The sequence below is a fragment of the Sturnira hondurensis genome, unplaced genomic scaffold, assembly GCF_014824575.4.
Source record: "Sturnira hondurensis isolate 20B ecotype Veracruz unplaced genomic scaffold, ASM1482457v3 Scaffold0021632, whole genome shotgun sequence".
Taxonomy (NCBI): Eukaryota; Metazoa; Chordata; class Mammalia; order Chiroptera; family Phyllostomidae; genus Sturnira; species Sturnira hondurensis.
In genome coordinates this window covers 5,394,062-5,412,015 of record NW_028094263.1, presented here as the reverse complement: position 1 = coordinate 5,412,015, position 17,954 = coordinate 5,394,062, and the positions used below count along the sequence as shown (strand labels likewise).

The window sequence follows — 17,954 nt, the reverse complement described above, 5'->3', positions numbered from 1 at the left end:
CTCAGGAGCACTGACTGGGCCCTGCTTCTTCGCCAGTGGCCCCAGGAAAGGACGGGAGCCAAACGGGTTACGCTTGCGCAGTGTGTCTGGCAGATGGCGCCACCGCCTACTTGCTGTCTCCTTGCCGCGGGCACACTGAAGCAGCGGAGTGACGCTCGAGCCCCCGAGCATGGAAGGAGGCATGGACGAGAGCAGCGGGTGAAGCAAGGACAAACACAAGTTAGAAACAGAGGCCTCGTTCTCCCTGTTGAAATAAAAGGAGACACACAGCCCCCCTGCCTTCCCTACTTTAGATACCTTGCGATTGTAAATTCTTAGCTCCTTGGAAATATAAGTAAATCTTGTTAAAAGCTACATAAGCCCTTTAGCCAGCTTTATGGATGAGAAAAACCCAGGATGTTTTTCTCAAGGACCTGGGACTCGTATCTTTGGAATGTAAATGTCTAAGGAAAATAGCAACCCTGCGTCCCTGTTTCTGGGGCAAGAAGGTAGGATCCTCTCTCCACAAACAGTCTCTTGTTATAAAGAAGAGTATTCTTCCTTTACGTGAAGCCCGTTGGTGATCACACACGGTCACCCTCACTACCAGGCAAAGCCACCACAATGGAGGGGCACCATCAGGCCCCCTTACTTGGAGACTGGTTGTCACTGACCTTGAGAACATGTGTGTAGTGGGTAATGCCTGCTTGGCTGTATCAGGGAGGGAGACACTGCTCTGTCTTTGCAATTGATGTTGCGCCGTGTTCTGGTTTAAGGCTCACGCAATAACCAAAGTGTTTTCTTTTTCTACTGTCTTTATGGAGAGCATTTCTGGGTTGGGAGAATTTGTTTTCAACTGGAAGAGCAATGACTGACTTAGCACAGAGTTGGACAGATGACCTCAAGGACGATATAGGTCACCTAGTCACATCGACGGAAGTTCCCCAAACCTCTGATGCAACGTCTTAGAGAAAAGGTACCCCCCTCTACCAAATGGGAGCTCAAAATAAAGAATAAAGCAATAAATCTGTCTTCTCTACCTGAGCCGATAGACTTGAACTTGTAGCAACTGCAACATGAATACTGGGACTCCCGGGTGTTTAATTTCTGGAGTCGGACTTCGGACATTTGTGCTAAGGACCCACTTCCTCTTGGTGAAGTATGAGAGGGAAGGAGTGGAAGGAAACGGCATTTATAAGTGATTCTCAAACTTCACAGCATATGAGACTCACTTGGGCAAGTTTTAAAATTCTGATGCCCAGCAACATCCTGAGCTAATTAAATCAGAACCTCTGGGAAAGGGGCACTGCCATCATCGTTTTTTAAGCTCCCCAAGTTATTCCAATGAGAACCAGGGATTTACCGGATCTTGCTAAAATGCAGATTCCAATCTGGTAGGTCTGGGGCGGGGCCTGGCAATCTGCATGTCTAACAAGCTCCCAGTCTAAGTATCAAGGATCTAAAGACCAGCTGTGCTCAAAGGGCAGCCTCTGCGCTTCGGTGTCTTTATCTATAAAATGAGGATGATGATAATGGCACCGATCAATGTCAGTAGTAGCAATGGTCTGAGGGTTGTGTCATTCATTTCACGTAAAAGATAAGGACATTGAAGTTCGAAGAGTGTCAGAATTTTCCCCAGGCTCACCTTCCAGTAATTAGCAGACAGACACTTAACCTCAGGTCTTCCCCACCCCAGCCCCTCACCACGCCCCCATCAGGCTGCTTTAAGGGTCTGGATTTAATTTAATCTGATTATCGTCCTCGCTTCCCTGTTCTTGTTGCCAAGTGTAAACCTGAGTCACCTATGCTCTCCTCTCCCTCCTTGCATAGTCAGTTGTCACTTGCTAAACCTCACTGACTTCCTGCCGGCTCCTCCTGCTCTAATCCCATTACTCGAATTCCATTTCTTTTGACCTCTTTATGGCTCTCTTCCTGAGCAAAAATAGCTTTGTGTTCCTCTCCGTGACTGCTGGCTGGCTAACTGGTGTCCTTAACTCTGAAACCTCCTGCATGGCTCCCAAATTTATCCGACCATGTGACCCCCCCACCCCCCGACTTCATAAACCAGCAGTGACTCTCCATCACCTACCAAATATAACCCAGCCTTGGTAGCAGGCCTTTCCCTGAACAGCTTTTTTTTTTTCAGTTTCCTCCATAATGCCTTCTGCACCTCTTCCGGCCACCACATGCCCCAAGAGGCCACCTCTCCTCTTCAGAATTCCTCTAGCACTCTAACTGCACCCAGCACACTCCTGTGCAAGCAGGACCCCCCCAGTGGCCAGGTAACTAGAGGGATGGCCTTTAGTTCTTGAATTCTTAACTCCCGAGGGTCTGGGGGCTCACTCTCATGAGTGTCCCTGGAATGGATGTCCTCAACCGCAACATTTTGGCAGTTGCGAAGTGCGTTGTGACTCATTTCTTCCTATTAACAAAGCATATTTTCCAACGATCTCCCTTCCTAATAACTAAAGTGGATTCAAGGTGCTCCCTATACGAATGACAGTGTTGCTCATTTGCATTCTGTTAGGATTTCTGAGGCCTAAGAGAACTACAGGTAAAGCACTGAGAAGTCCATGGACCTTGTGGTTTTGTATATGCCGTAGCATTCAGTGAGCTGTTGCTACTAACTCTTTTTAATAAAGAGTGATATTTCTGAAAAGTAAACCAGCAAGCCCTGGCTGGGTGGCTCGGTTGGTTGGAGCGTCGTCCCGGGCGCCAAAAAGGTTGCCGGTTCTGTTCCTGATCAGCGTGCACGCAGGAGGCAACTCGTCAGTGTTTCCACGCTTCTCTCCCTCTCTGTCTCTCATCAATGAACAAACCCTCAGGTGAGGATTTTTTTAAGTACATCAGCAATGTTTTTCCTTGAAAAAATGACATTCGAGATCATGAAATAGTTACCTTCATTGCTCATATGCTTGTAGAATACCTTTCTCATTGCTAACCCCCGCCCCATAAAAAAAATCCAGCCCTATTTCCTTAGTCAGGTGAGCCTGGGGGGGCCCAGTGGTGGAGCTCTCGTCCGTGTGAACCGGTTGGGCCAGACGCTGGGGCTGCACTGTCTACATGGTGGCCACTAGGCACACAGCTGTGGGACACCTTCAGTGTGACTTGTCCACACTGAGAAAACAGGCATCGGATCTCAAAGACAATATGGAAAGGGAAGAATATAACCATCTCGGGAACATTGTATACTGACTGCATGTTGAAGTAATTCTACCTTGGATATACCAGGTTAAATCAAATCCATTAAAATTGGTGTCACTTGTTTCTGTTTCTATCTCTTGCTATGGCTGCTAGAAAGTTTGAAGTCCCACGTGTGGCCTGCACTGTACTCCTGGTGGAAAGCTGCTTTAGGGCGCACAGGTTATCCCGGACGTCTGTGTAAAACGCAGATGGCCAAAACCGCCACTCTGTGGAATCTAGTTCCACTCCCTGTATTTTAGGCTGAGATTAGAGGAGCTCCATGAACTCACAAGAGAGCAATTCTTTCTCTTCCTCCTCCTCCTCCCATCACCAAGTGCCTAGTTCTGTTTATGTCTCCATTGCAATTACTGAGAAGGAGCATCACTTTGGCCTAGGTTATCATAAGCACCCCTCACAAGTCAGCTTTTGTATCAGCTACATCCTAGGTCTCTGACCTGTGGATTGCCTGTCCTTCTGTCCAGTGGCCACCCCTAGACCAATCACTGTGACTGGTTGGGGTGGGGGTTGGAGAGAGGCAGGGGTCAGATTAAACAGAGCACAGGAATGACGTGGAACCTCCTCTCAGCAGGGGTGTGAATGTCAGCTTTGCTTGGAGGGGACTGTGGGGAACTCCTGACACAGACTGGGCCGACCAGCAGTGACTTCGTTCAGAAATTAAAACAGCATGATGCACATTTGAAGGTCCTGTGAGCACTGGAGCCGAGGACTAACTCCGCCCCAAACTGTGGTGCTCCGGATACAATTTCAGCCAGGCCGTTCTACAAATGACAATAACGACAGATCTACTCTCAAACGATTTCAGTCACATCTAAGCAACAACTGGCCAGATTAAACAGGAAATTTAGGTGGGGAGAGGGAGAAGGCAGAGGCAGAAGAAGCTGTATATGGGACACAACCAAGGAATCAGAGATCCGGTCCCCACAATGCCACTGCATCACCCTAGGACCTTAGGCAAGACACTTGAACCTGCCTCAGGCTTGTCATCTTCCCAGTTCCACAATGACAGGGATGTGAAGACTGGATGGAATGATAGAGGTAGAGGTGCTTTTTCACGTTCAAAGAGCTGCACAAATGTTATGTTTGCCAGTGTGAGCTGTCATTAACTCCCTGCTGGCTGACGAAGGAGCAACCCCACAGTAAATCGTACCTGAGCGAATACAGCCGGTGCAGGGACCATCTGGTGGCATTTTCTTTAACCTTGCTAAAGCGCAGGAAATGTTAACGCTCAGCTCTTGTACTCGGTCGGCACCTACCCCCAGCTCTGGCATCGTGCGAAATGTGCCTTCAGGAATTTGCCTCCGTACATCACACCTGCTGTCAGGCCAGCAGCCCGCCTGAGCCACACTGTACGCACGTGCGGGAAATGCGATCGCATTTCTATCAGTCCTGTGGCTGATGACAATTGTCATCTGAATCTGGTGGTAGCTTTTTCCAGGAACTGTCAGAATATTCCAGACTGACACCGTATCCTAAGGACCTGCCACAGCGTTTGTTTAAAGAATTCAAGTGATAAGAAAAACTGTGAAGCACAAGTTCCGCTATCATGCTTTGGGGCCCAGATCTATTTCCATGCAATGTCCTGGGAAAACAAAATATAACTTCCTTGTTATTATGCCCCATTTCCTTTCCATAAGAGAAATTACCTTCCCCTCCCCCCCCCCCAAGTACTCAGTTTTAGAACAACCTCAGGAATACTGAGGATGTCTTTCTTTCTTTCTTTCTTTCTTTCTTTCTTTCTTTTTTCAGTTCCTTTGGGGGGGGGGGGTCTGTCACTTCTACTATTCCAACAACAGCAGGAGAAAAGGGTTTGCCAAACATTTGCATAATTGACTACAAACACAGGAATTTCCGTGGCTTCCGAAAAAGGAGCTCTGCCTCTTTAAGGCTCCACGGGGCTCTGGGCTCGGAAGCAGCCTGAGCAGCGCTGCTGCTGCAGCAGCAACTCATCCTATCGATAAGGTTCAGTTAGCCAAGGTGGAGGATGGGAAAAGAATGGAGCTGTCCCAGCTACTCAATGAGATCAGGGCAAACTATGAAAAGCTCCTCACCAGAAATCAGATAGAGACCGTGCTCTCAACCAGGATCCAGGTAATGATTTCATACAGACAGGCACCTTCCAGGATAAGGAGACAGTCCATGTCTACCCCATTCCTGCCCCGGCCTCTCTGAGGTACAGTATTTCCTTTTCAATGCAGCATCTACTGGGGAAGGAATTCAGGTTGTACTGCAATCTGATGGGGACTTTCGGGGGCAATGCTGAGATGACCCTGTTAAATGGCCATGAGATAAATGGTGATGGATGTGTTTAATTTTTCTGGAAATTATGGGGTGGCTGTCATTAATAAGACCTGGGGTCAACACCCGGTAAAATGGTGCACTTGGACCTCTTTTAGACTTCCTCCCAGGAGGAAGCATCTCCCATACCCTTCAAAGCTTATTGCAGAGTTATTTATAGAGATGGTTCAAACAGCATCTTTAAAATTGCAAGTAGAGAAAAACTAAGCAAAATATTTCAAAACCTCTTTTAATGGATTCAGTTTTATAGCAGATCGTTATAAATAGAAATTATCTGGGTATGTGAGCAATGGCATTCAGAACAATTCTGATACAAATTAGGGCAATCAAATGCCGCAAATTGATAGACTCTCCATTTAGATTATAGATTTTTGATTTTGTGCTATAAGTTGAGAATGTTTATATCCAGTACTTGGCATGTAATATTGAAGTTTTAAAAACGAGAGAGAGCCAAGTTAAATAAGGGCTAAATCCTAATTTCACAGACTTACTTTGTTTCAAAGTGTTAATTACCTCTAGCAATTAACTAGGGTCTCAAATCCTTAAACAGATGTACAAATATTTTAGAAACAAATATTCAGAAATTCAGAAATTTGTTTTTAGTTTACCTACCATATCTGAGTTCAAGTTGTATTCCAAGCACCCAGTGCAGCAAAGCGTTTACTTAATAAGAACATCACCAAGAGGGGGACTATATTACTGGGAAATCCTAGGACTTTACTCCGTTAGCTATTCATTTTGAGTAACATTATAAATTTTACCTCTGGGTAACATTGTCAGTCTTCATAGAGAATGATCCCAGATTAAGCAAAGTCACTGGGATATTTAACTGTTGGAAGAGTTCAGTCCCCTTTTACCAAGGTGGGGGGGATAATGACAATTTTTAATGACTGTAAACCAAATAAACATTTTATTTTTGCAATAGTAAAAATACAAGTTATTTAGTTTACAAGTCACAATGCTGAAATGCTTCAATTAACGTATCTACTTTAGAGGATTATTTTCAAAGAATTCAGAAAGCTGAAATAAATTCAAGCAAGCCTATTTAATTATTACAAAATAAAGAAATATAAGCTATTTTAGTTACGTATTGCTATATAACAAACCACCCCAAAACTTAGATTTCTTTAAAAACTGTATTTCCTGTCAGGATTCTGTGGGCTGCCTCGGTCCACCGGGGTGACTCTGCAGCCACACACGACATTGGCTGGGACAGCCGTCATCATGGGGCACAACTGGGCTGGGTCGTCCAGGGTGGCTCATTCCTGTGTCTGGCACCTTGATGGGGTTTTTGAAAGGCTGGCTCAGCTAACACAACTGGGCCTGCCTCTCTCTCCGTGTGGCCTCAGGCTGTCCTGCCCCTCCACCTGGCCTCTCTACATGGTCTCTTCCACAAAACACCTGGACTTCTTACATGTTGGTCCAGGGCTCCCCTAAGCACAGAAGTGGGGGTGGTCAGGGCTTCTTAAGGCTAAAGCCTGGAACTGCCACTTCTGCCACATTCTACTGGCTGAAGGACAAGACAAGGGTCAGCCCAGATTCGGTGTGGATGTCTACCGCCCAAAGACATGAATTTTGGGAAGTGTGGTTCATTGGAAACCATCTTCAGAATCTAGCTACCACACAAGCCTCGCTGCTGATTCCAACATCCAAAAGACCAGTAAATACCATCATTTTTATGCACTCCTATTTCCTAAATTCTCACAAATTTTCTTTCGTAGTTGCTCTGATAGGGGTTGCTGCTTGCTTTTGCCAAAAATGCTAAGAACAAGGAACCACGAGAAACATACGGATGCTGTTCTCTAATGCATTGCCCTATACTTTACTCATAGACTTTCAATTACTACAGTGTTTCCTTTAGAAGAGAATCTGTTGTGCCATCATATTAATTTGTTTATTTTAAAGTGCATTTTATAAGAACATAAAACGGTTGTAATTTTTGCTTCGAAATATTGCAACCAATTTCATACACTGCTCCTATTGTCCTTGGGGCCAAATGCTGAGAATTCTGTCAAAAGATACTTTCACTTAATTTCAACATCAGCATAAGAACATTTAAAGCTAACCATTATATAAAATATTCTATTTGTTATTTAATATGAAGATATTTAGAAAACACTGTATAAGGAAGTCCTTTTTGCTACTACCCTAGATACCCAGAATCAACATGCCTTCTGAAGAGATCGTATTGAAAAAGAGAAATCAACAGTGAGGTAGCTTAACACAGAAATCTATTCTAGGATCTCTAATGCCTGTGATAACTTAATTCTCTAAATTATTCATAATATACTTTCCAGCAATGTTTACTCACTGTCGATGTACTCAGTCCAACAATTGATTAATTTTGGATATACTGCTGTTTATTTGCTTTTATAAAGCAACCTACAAGAAAATATGGGGGAGAAATAGTAGCTAATTTTGATCTTTCTTCCTTATTAACACCACATATAATGAAAGGTCAAAAGTCAGAGGTCTCACACTTAGGTCCTATAAACTGTCACTTTTCCTTAAAATTGGTGTATCTTCCTGCTTTTCACAGGCTGCCGTGGGAGGAAGAGATTTTTGAGGTTCGTTTTTCATCTGAGAAAACAGGCTGAGAGTACCCCTGAGTGGCTCACATATTTATTAGTAACTGAGCACCAAAACATATGTTTGAAATCTAACAATCTAAAGAAAAAAAAATGAAGGGGTTCCTGGGCTATTTTCCTGTCATTGCTTTTAAATGTCTCATTTTTGAGGGTGCTCTTCCTTGCTTTGTCACTGTTGTCGCTGGCTCTCTTCTAGCTGGAAGAAGATCTAAGCAAAAAAATGGACCAAGATGAAGAGGCCCTGAAGGCAGCGCAAGCAGAACTCAAGGAAGCCCGGCGCCAGTGGCACCACCTGCAAGTGGAGATTGAATCCCTCCACGCTATGGTGAGAACCATCTCCAGAGCGCCTGGCCCGCTGAGTCCCCCGACGTTACTTGATTAAGACGGGGAAGCAAACAGTCCCACTACCTGACAGTGAGAAACACACTGAGCCAGAAATCAAGGCCCCTGAATTCCACCCCTGGTCCCAGTCCAACTGCCTCCTCCCTCCTCCATGGCAGTAGCTGTAACCAAGTCACTCAAGGTTCAGTGCACACCTAGGAAGAAGAAGTGGCCCTTGCCCATCGCCCGTGGGCTACCTGTTGTGGGGCAACAGCGTGTTCGCCATTAGCCACAGTCACTGCAGTGGGAAGTCTCTCACCCACACTATCGAGATGTCTGATAAAAAATATTTAAACACGTTCCTATACTGCTTTATCCAAGCAATCCACTTGGGCTTTGATATTTAATAGTCTATATTTTCAATACTTAAAAAATTAAATGAATAATAAATTAATCACACTGGGGTTTGTTTTGATTTTGTTTTTGTTTTTTTTTTCCCCTAAGAATTGTCACAGCATTCCTTTGAAATAGGAAGCTCTCTAGCTACACATACAAAAATACATAGATTGTTGATATTTAGGTCACACCTAAAGCTATAAGGAAATACCTCTTCCTTAAGTAATGTAGCGTTATTGCAACCTTTTTAAGAAAGGAGGTAACACAATAGAATACAGATACTGCCGATCAGGTTTCGGGAGCACGCTTTCCTTCCTGACTCACTGATGAAGATCTGTATGAAACAGGAAAGGGGCCTTGAAAACTCCCTGCAAGCCAGCGAGCAGCATTACCAGATGCAGCTGCAAGACCTGGAGGCTGTGATCGAAGGACTAGAAAAAGAGCTACAGGAAGTAAGGCGGGGCATCGAAAAGCAGCTTCAAGAGCACGAGACGCTTCTCAACACGAAGATGAGGCTAGAACAAGAAATAGCGACTTACCGCCGCCTCCTAGAAAAGGAGGAAATCAGGTACTTGATACCCTAACAGTTCATGGCAAGTGGCCGGACATGCAGGGTCACTTATGTCCTTGTCGGTGCATGCAGAGAAACTGAATCTAAGAAAGCCATCATCACCACGGCGTACTCACTGGGCTTCTACAATGAAGTTAGTACACCCTACCAAGAATGGGAGGAAGAACTCTTTCTAACCTCCACAAATTAGGGACAAAACAGCCAAAGCCAGGCACGTTAGCTATGGCAGACAGCACATCAGGCCTAGAACACACAGAAACAATTCCCAATTCACACAAAAATGACCTTTCAAAACTTTCTCACTTCCCTGCCCACACAAACCTTTTAGGATTAGTCATTGCCTTACATGGACCATCTGCGAGGAAAGTTGGGAAAACTATTATTACCAGCCCCCCCCCCAAAAAGGCCCACGGCTATTCCATATCAGACGCCAGAATATTAGTTCCAGCCATGGAAGGCAGTGGTGTTGGAGGGTTTAGAAGCTTCCAGACGTCCTGATAACAACAGCCACCAAAGAGGAATTCTCGCTCACTTCAGTTTCACAGTCTGCCCACACTCACAAGGTCATATGGCTTTGAACACAGCACAACCTCCGCGTTCCATTTTCTCATAAAAAGAAGACTTTATTCTTTTTAAAAATTTTTCAAGTACAGTTAACATACAATAGTATATTAGTTTCTGGCATACAACCTAGTGAGGAGACCCATCTCACACTGTACATCGTTATTATAATATTATTGACCATATTCCCTACACTGTACTTTACAGCCCCGTGACTATTCTGTAACTACCAATTTGTACTTTCAATCCCTTCGCCCTTTGCACCCATTCCCCAGGCTCCCTCTCCCCTGACAACTATCAAAATGTTCTCTGTATCTGAGTCTGTTTCTGGTTGGCTTATTCATTTATTTTGGTTTTTAGATTCCCATGTACGTGAAATCACACAGTATTTGCCTTTCTCTGTCTTTCCTCACTCAGCACAATGCCTTCTAGATCTGTCCATGTCATTGCAGACGACAAGATTTTATTCTTTTTTTATGGCTAATTCATATTTCATTGTATGTATGTACCAGTCTTTGAAAAAGAAACCCTTATTTTTGCTTGCTTCAGAATCCTGAGTCTTCCACAAAACTAGATGAAACCGCTTTAACCTATAATGTCTTGATATTTACTAAATCTTTGAAAAATATAAATTAAATTACTAGCTGAGTGATGCCAGAGAAGTCACTAACCCTCTCTGCGCATCAGTTTTCTCATCTGTAACACGGAAAAACTATTACCTACCTATAGGACTATAGGACTGCTGTGAAGATGAAATAAATTCATGTTTGTCAAGTGCTTAAAATAGTGTTATGTAAATATACATATAATTTATTATTAAATAGAACAAAGGGTTGTAGATTTTATTTAATTCCTAATCCTTCAGGATACTGGTAACTTAGTCTTTAATATCCCTATAATGTGATTTTTATTATGCTATATTTAACGTATACAAGGAAGTATCAAGAAAACTGTAGTGAACTCCACATATGCACTTCCCCCAGCTCGGCAGAGAAACACACACGCAGCTGCTGAAATCCGTGGACACCCCGCACCCACCTCCCCACACCCACACCCACCACATGGCCCCAGTCCCGTCCGCCTCCCTCGTTCGAACCTGGCTCTGGAACGTGACACTTATTAGTCTCAAACTCCTTCACACTGATATGTATGTGTCCCTAAACAAAACGTGAAATTGTTTGGTATATTATTTAACCTTTACAAAATTAGCTACAATTTGCCCTGTCTTTTCACTCAGTGTTATATCTGGGAGATTCATCCATGAGATCCAGTGTACCCTCAATTCACACACTTTCACTGCTAACTAGTATTTCCATTGTATGAATATACTCCTATCAATCTATTCTCTTATTGGCGAGCATTGATTTCAGTTATCTGCCAGTGCACTGTTGCTCCTGTAATATAATTCTTTCCAATTTCAGATATTATGGTCGTATCCAAGGAGGGAAAAAAGAACAAAAGCCTACGAGTAGAGTTGGTTTTGTTTTACCTTCAGGTGAGTTTCTGATATAAGTAAACTAATTTGAAAACTGAAGGGCCACTTGTAGGGACTGTACACTCTCTGACATAGCAAAAAAAGCAATAGTTAAATGAATTCTGACATCAATTAACTGCGATTAGTACGTACCTCAACACTGTAATTTAATGCTTCATACATAAAATTTTTACAGCCATTATAAATGAAATATCTTTCTCGACGAAAGTCCCACAAAAGGGAGAGAATGACACAGTGGAAACAGTGACCAGACAAGCGGTATTGAATGGAAATGTCGTGAAGGACAGCACTGAAGCTCATGGCACTATCCAGTAAGTAAAATAATTTTGACTAAAATGGAATAATCAACATGCAAGGAAATTAACTTCAACCGAACAATCTCAGTGATCTCCGAATGTTTCCAAACATAATTTCAATATGTGATTTTTAATCTGACACGGGTAAATATACATAAACAAAAACTCATGAAGAAATGCTCAATCCTTAACCACCATTTTTCTAAAAATACACCAAAATGAGAGTTCCATAGATTTCCTTGAAATTATATCCATATGATTTTTAAAAGCAAGTACGTTATAAATTCCATGATGTAAACTGCCCATGAAACTTAACATGTAAATTACAAACCATTCAAACTTCTTGACTACTTTTTCATATGGACGGCATGTGGCGTATTTTTGAATATATCCATACTTCTTCACGTAGAAAGGCTTATTTTATCATTTCAGGACAGAGAAAGTGGATGAAGTTATTAAAGAATGGGAAGGTTCCTTCTTTAAAGATAACCCTCGATTAAGGAAGAAATCCGTTTCTCTCCGATTTGACCTTCATTTAGCGGCCACTGACGAAGGGTGTTTACAGACTAACCAGGGCAACCTGCCAGACATCGAGGTCAGGCTCATCATGAGGAGGTCTTGCAGCATTCCCTCTATCAAATCTCCAGCAGCAGCTGATTAGTCCAAAGAAAGCGCCGACTTGATTTGGAAATGACGTTAGGATGGACCAAGGTGGGTCATGCCGACCCCCTTCTGTCCCAAATGTAAGTTAAGTATCTATGGTAAGTTAGGCATGTGTGTCATGATCGATGTGTGAAAAAAATGGCAAGGGACAACACTTCTCTGAATCTAACTGTGGATGTATTTTGGGGGAAGGGGAAGCTTAAAAATAAAATCAGAAATTCAGTATAGTTTCTGTTTTGTTTATGCTCCAAATAGTCTTTTTTGTTCCCTTGAAATTTTATCAGAGACTATAAGCATTAGTGGCTTAGTGAAGTCTTTGAGATGTTGATCAATGGCTGAACACTGTAAGCAAAAGGGAATAATTTATCTAAATATTATTATATTACATTAAGAATCACACTGAGATATTCATCGCTATTGTATGACTGGTTATATGTAAAAAGATTTTTCTGCCCTGGCTGGTGTGGCTCAGTGTATTGATTGCCAACCTGCAAACCAAAGGGGTTGCCAGTTCGATTCCCAGTCAGGGCACATGGCTGGTTTGTGGGACAGGTTCCCAGAAGGAGGCGCGTGAGAGGCACCAACAAATTGCTGTTTCTCTCCCTCTCTTTCTCCCTCCTTTCCCCTCTCCCTAAAAATAAACAAAGTCTTTTTTTAAAAAATTTTTTTCTAATTGAAAAATAAAACAATTATAAACAAACTATTGAAGAGGACTCCCTATTCACTTAACCAAAATTTTTCCTTTTGTGACAATCCTTTGCATATTTAGAAAAATAAGTTACTTCCTATGAGCAGTTCTGAACAAACTATAAAAAACAGCCCAGTGCTAATTTGATTAAATAATATTGAGCTTCATCTCAAAGTATTTTGTATTCATTATCTGATTTCCAGAAGTTTCTTTGTCCTCTACCACCAAAAAAAAAAAAAAGGAGGCCAGCTGCACAAACAAAACAGGAAAGCCGGTCACTGCAGTTTCTAGAACGTTTCAGCCTCTCGCCATCCCAGCTTTTCCATCTGGAAAGTGAAATGTGATTCACTGGAGTATTTGCCGTGGCATTGGGTAAAACACTACAGAAAGTCTCATAAATAGATCCTGAAATCATTTATGTGAATTCAGATAACACTATTGTTATCTAAGCTAAGAGTATTTGCAGGATTTATGTTTTTAAATTGTTCAAACTACAATAAACATGGGTAGGAAATATATTTGTGAGTAAGTCGAGTTTCGTTGCAAAGTTTTTTAAACAACCTAATTCGTTTAACACAGGTATATTTATTTTAAGACCTTAAATAATAAATACCTGTTTTAAACACTAGAAATTTATAGGCTATTACTTTTTTTCTAAACAGAAAACATGGTGAGTACCACTCACAATACTTGTTTCCCAGCTAAAGTATCATCCAAGGGCTATAGCTGTGTTAGCATTTTAGTACAGGCTTTTCAACCCCTCTCTCTCCCTCTCTCTCCCCACCCCTCCCTCTCTCTCTCCCTCTCTCTCTCTCTCTCTCCCTCTCTCTCTCCCTCTCTCTCCCCATTCCCTTTATTTCAACCAAATAATCAGTATATTTTAACCAGAAGAAGATTATGTTAAATAATCTTTAACATAATACAGGGATGTAAAGTTCAAGTTTTCTGTTCAATTACTTCAGATTACTTTTTTTGCCTGGCTTATTCTATTTGGTGGAAGGGATAATTTTGTTGTCACGAAAGCAACAGCATGTTAAGTGCTTATTCTTGCATAGGCATCTCACCTAAAATACATCTTAGACATAAAAGTGTTCTCATTCAATATTAGTTAAGCGCTACTAACTTCATTAAAGCTTTGAAAAGTGCAATCGTACAAGCTAGCGTGCTAAAGCTACTGTGCTAAGCAACAGTAATTGTCTGCAGCATACCTGGCATAATCAATTCGCAGTGTGAAAACTCAGTACTGGGCATCATGGGTGTAATCGCTTGTAACAGTAATTCCACTGTGCAACTACTGTGTGTCACGTGTGCATTTTAAACTACAGAACCTGAGTTTATAACGAAGTTTTATTTGCTTTGGGGCGTTTTAAATTGGGATATGAATTTACCAAGGTAAATGACAACATTACAATAAAAAAACCTGAAACGTGAACTCTGCATCTGGATTGTCTTTGAGTTTGAGACCCTGTGTTGAGTTTAATTTTTCCAATGTGGTTGGCTCACTTGCAGAATGAAGAAAATGGTAACCATGGAGGAGAGAGAAATGTGTATACTTTTTTAACAAAAGAAAAATTAAGAATAGTATATTCTAATTTAAGAAATCAAAATAACCGCATAATCCCTTGACAGTAGCCACCGTGTGCAGTACACTCCCCACGCCGTACTCAGAAGGCCTGCACATAACCCATAATGCTTACACCAGTCCCACAAGGTCCATAATATTATCTTCATTTTATAGATGAATTGAAATTAATATTCTTCTATTTTTCTGGAATAATTAAAATGGATGCTTCTATAACAAAACACAAAAATAGTCATTCCAATGGCTGACAACCATAGGGTCCCACTGGGCACTGCCATGAATTACCCACAAAACCAGGAAGGGGTCACCTCCACATCCTAGGCCTCAGGGTTCACACTTGAAAACGAAGGGAAGGGCGGTCCTCAGTGACAATGCCTGGCCTTACACGTGAAACTATCTGGCAAAGCGCTACTCACGTACACAGCACTGTCTGGGTGGAAACTGTCGCTAGGAGAGAATCTGTGAGAACAAGTACAGCCGACAATGGGTAAATAATCGTTCAAAAGGCAGCAGGTCATGAGAATGTTTGAAAGTCTCTGCTTCCAGGAGAGTTACTCTTCCCCAGTGAGTTACCCAATCTGAGCTGTTTGACTGTGATTGCTTTTAAAGCACAAAAGTGTTCTTTGGAGTCAAAAAAAATGCATGAATTCATTTAAAAACTTCAAATGGAAACAATATGGTACATGAGCCAAAATTAAACTTTAGATAATACGCATTAAATTATCACCACATGAAATTTCTTAGCAGTTTGTGCACGGGGCAGACCTAGGTCTGTATTTCCATGCAACGGCCAGCATGTACACGCAGACTGCCAGTGTTCACGGATATACTACAAGCGAACGTTTTGAAATAAGGTGCATGTGCAATTCACTACAGCCTTCCCCAGTTTCCCTCATGTATGTAGAACCCACAGGGGTGTCCAACCCTCGGCCCACAGGCTGTGTGTGGCCGAGGATGGCTATGAATGTGGCCCAACACAAAATCGTAAATTTACTTAAAATTTTTATTTGCTCATCAGTTTTTATTAGTGTTTGCATATTTAACTTGTGGCCCAAGACAACTCTTCTTCTTCCATGTAGCCCAGAGACACCAAAAGTTTGGACACCCCTGCTGAGCGGCTAACTTTGGGCTACGTCATCCCTGTAGCAACTGTACATCTCTGCCCTTGTACCTGAAAGCAGCTATAGAGAACATGTAAATAACAGGCTTGGGTACGTTCTCCTAAAACTCCAAAAAGAGGAGGCAGCCAGGATCTGTCCAGGATCCGCCCTACATCCTGGCCTACTCCCAGATCCACTTGGCCAACGCCTGCCCGAGACCCTCAAATAAGGTCTGTGAATGACAGATCACACCCCAGATTCTGCAGGACTGCCCCGTTTTCAAACACTCTCATACCATGCGTCTCCAGACCACGTGTCAAAGCTCACATCCCATATCCTCAAGAGATTTAAAGGCAATTTAGAAGGTTGAAAAGCAAACCACACGTTTTCCAACTGTGTAAAACAATGTGAACCATTGTCCAGGAAATCTGCTGGCCTTCAGTGTTTCACAGCCATCTAGCAACGGAAACCGAAGCCGCATAATTTCTTCTGCTTCCACAGGAACATCCTGTTTCATCATGTTGCCTAAAACCAGACTTTGATAAGCTGTTTGGCTCAGGCAGAGTTCTGTCCTCCCTTTCCCTATTTTAAGGAAAAAAATTGTTTAAAAAAAGCTTTATTAGAACGTACTACGGGCAAACCATATGGCTCAGTAGTTGGTTCAAAATCTTGAGTCACAGGGTTTTTGAAAATCTGCTAAACTACTAACCCTCTATCTGGGGGGAAAGAAAGCACGTGAAATATGTACAGTTTTAAAGGTTCCTGCCCTGGCTGGTGTAGCTCAGTGGATTGAGTGCAGGCCTGTGAACCACATGATCTCGGTTCGATTCCCAGCCAAGGGCACATGCCTGGGTTGCAGGCCAGTTCCCGGTTCCCGGCAGGGGACCCACAAGAGGCAACCATACATTGATATTTCTCTCCCTCTCTCCTTCCCTTCCCCTCTAAAGATAAATAAATAAAATCTAAAAAATATATAAAAATAAAAAAAGCAAAAGTAAAGGTTCCTAAGGCTTCCTAGAGCCAACTCATGGATTACTAGGTGGCCAAGGGGACACAGGTTTTGCCTTGGTCTCTCCCATTATCTCCTTTTCCTTCTTCCTTCCGAGTCTTGGTTCTCCTTGTTCCCCCAATTCTGTCTCCCTCCCCAGCTTCTTCCCATAGAACTATGGAAAGAAATCAGAGACTTGGGCTTGAATCCCAGTTTAATCACTCACTAGTTTTGGCTTCCCTTGTTCTGGGGGAAGAAGAACTTCAAACAGTACGAATAGGGCCCTGGCAGGTGTGGCTTGGTTGGTTGGAGCACCATCTCACGAATAGAATAGAACGTTTGCAGGTTTGACCCCCGCACATACTAGGTTGCAGGTTCCACCCCTGGTCTGGGCGGGTATTGGAGGCAACCAATCAATGTTTCTCTCTCTCTCATTCACTCTCCCTTTAAAAAAAAAAAGTAAAATGTCCTTGGATGTCGATTTAAAAAAAAAAATATGTGAAGGGTCAGAGGAAAGCAGGCCAAGTTCCTGGATCTTACGGACAGAAAGAAAACCACCTGGGCCTAAGACTATCTCTGGGGTTTACTACTAACCACCAGGCCCCCGTGAAGGCTCCCAACAACCTTTATAGTTACAAGGGTTTAAAAAGCCATATTAAAGATATATCCCATATTTTCTGGGATTAATTGCAATTCTAAAAGTCTGTCCTGTAGTCTCCATAAATATTCCCATGCATGCAAGATCTTACGTCCTGAGCTCGCTTTGGGTTAAAAAACAACTTAGTGTAAGTAGAGTCTACCTTACTGAATTATTTCATTCTTCAGTATTTATTTCCTCAAGACTAGATAGAGATATTTTTTTCTGTTACATTTTGCCTATGTTCTTCCTTTCTCACCTTTGCAAATCTTTGGGAGTGGAGAAGGCAAATGGAGAAAACGAGACACCCATTTATTCATTCCACAGACACTGAGCCCCTGAATGCACACGCACTGCTCCAGAAGCCAAACGTCCCCAACCTCAAGGAGCTTGCATTCTGATAAGAAGAAAAAAAAACAACAAAATAAGTTCATAATAAACACAGGTGGTGATAAGTGCTATAGAGAAAGAACAAAGGACAGGCCATAGAGCGGAGGCTGGGGAATGAGCTGCCCGTTTTAACCAGGTCAGGAAAGACCAACTGAGGCGCTGCATGAATAGAGATCAGGAAGTGAGGATGTGTCAGTGTC

At 42.6% G+C, this 17,954-nt stretch overlaps 1 protein-coding gene across 2 annotated transcripts; it reads left to right on the top strand.

Annotated features, from left to right (window-relative positions):
- The first annotated feature begins 5,095 nt into the window (after window positions 1-5,095).
- On the top strand, window positions 5,096-12,856 carry KRT222 (keratin 222). 2 transcript variants are annotated; one of them, XM_037033531.1, is made up of 6 exons: window positions 5,096-5,271; window positions 8,263-8,391; window positions 9,131-9,351; window positions 11,337-11,410; window positions 11,586-11,721; window positions 12,139-12,856. In XM_037033531.1, the coding sequence occupies exons 1-6, from the start codon at window positions 5,176-5,178 to the stop codon at window positions 12,365-12,367; spliced, it is 885 nt and encodes a 294-aa protein (XP_036889426.1). In that variant the 5' UTR covers window positions 5,096-5,175; the 3' UTR covers window positions 12,368-12,856. The 2 variants fall into 2 exon arrangements, with proteins under 2 accessions (XP_036889426.1, XP_036889427.1); XM_037033532.1 differs by having other exon boundaries at window positions 5,203-5,353.
- The last annotated feature ends 5,098 nt before the right edge of the window (window positions 12,857-17,954 follow it).

Excerpts from the sequence above, each read along its gene's own strand:
- KRT222 (XM_037033531.1), top strand. The coding sequence starts at position 5,176 with ATGGAGCTGTCCCAGCTACTCAATGAGATCAGGGCAAACTATGAAAAG. Across the intron at positions 8,392-9,130 it reads TTGAATCCCTCCACGCTATG|GAAAGGGGCCTTGAAAACTC; the intron begins GTGAGAACCATC and ends TGTATGAAACAG. Across the intron at positions 11,722-12,138 it reads GAAGCTCATGGCACTATCCA|GACAGAGAAAGTGGATGAAG; the intron begins GTAAGTAAAATA and ends TTATCATTTCAG.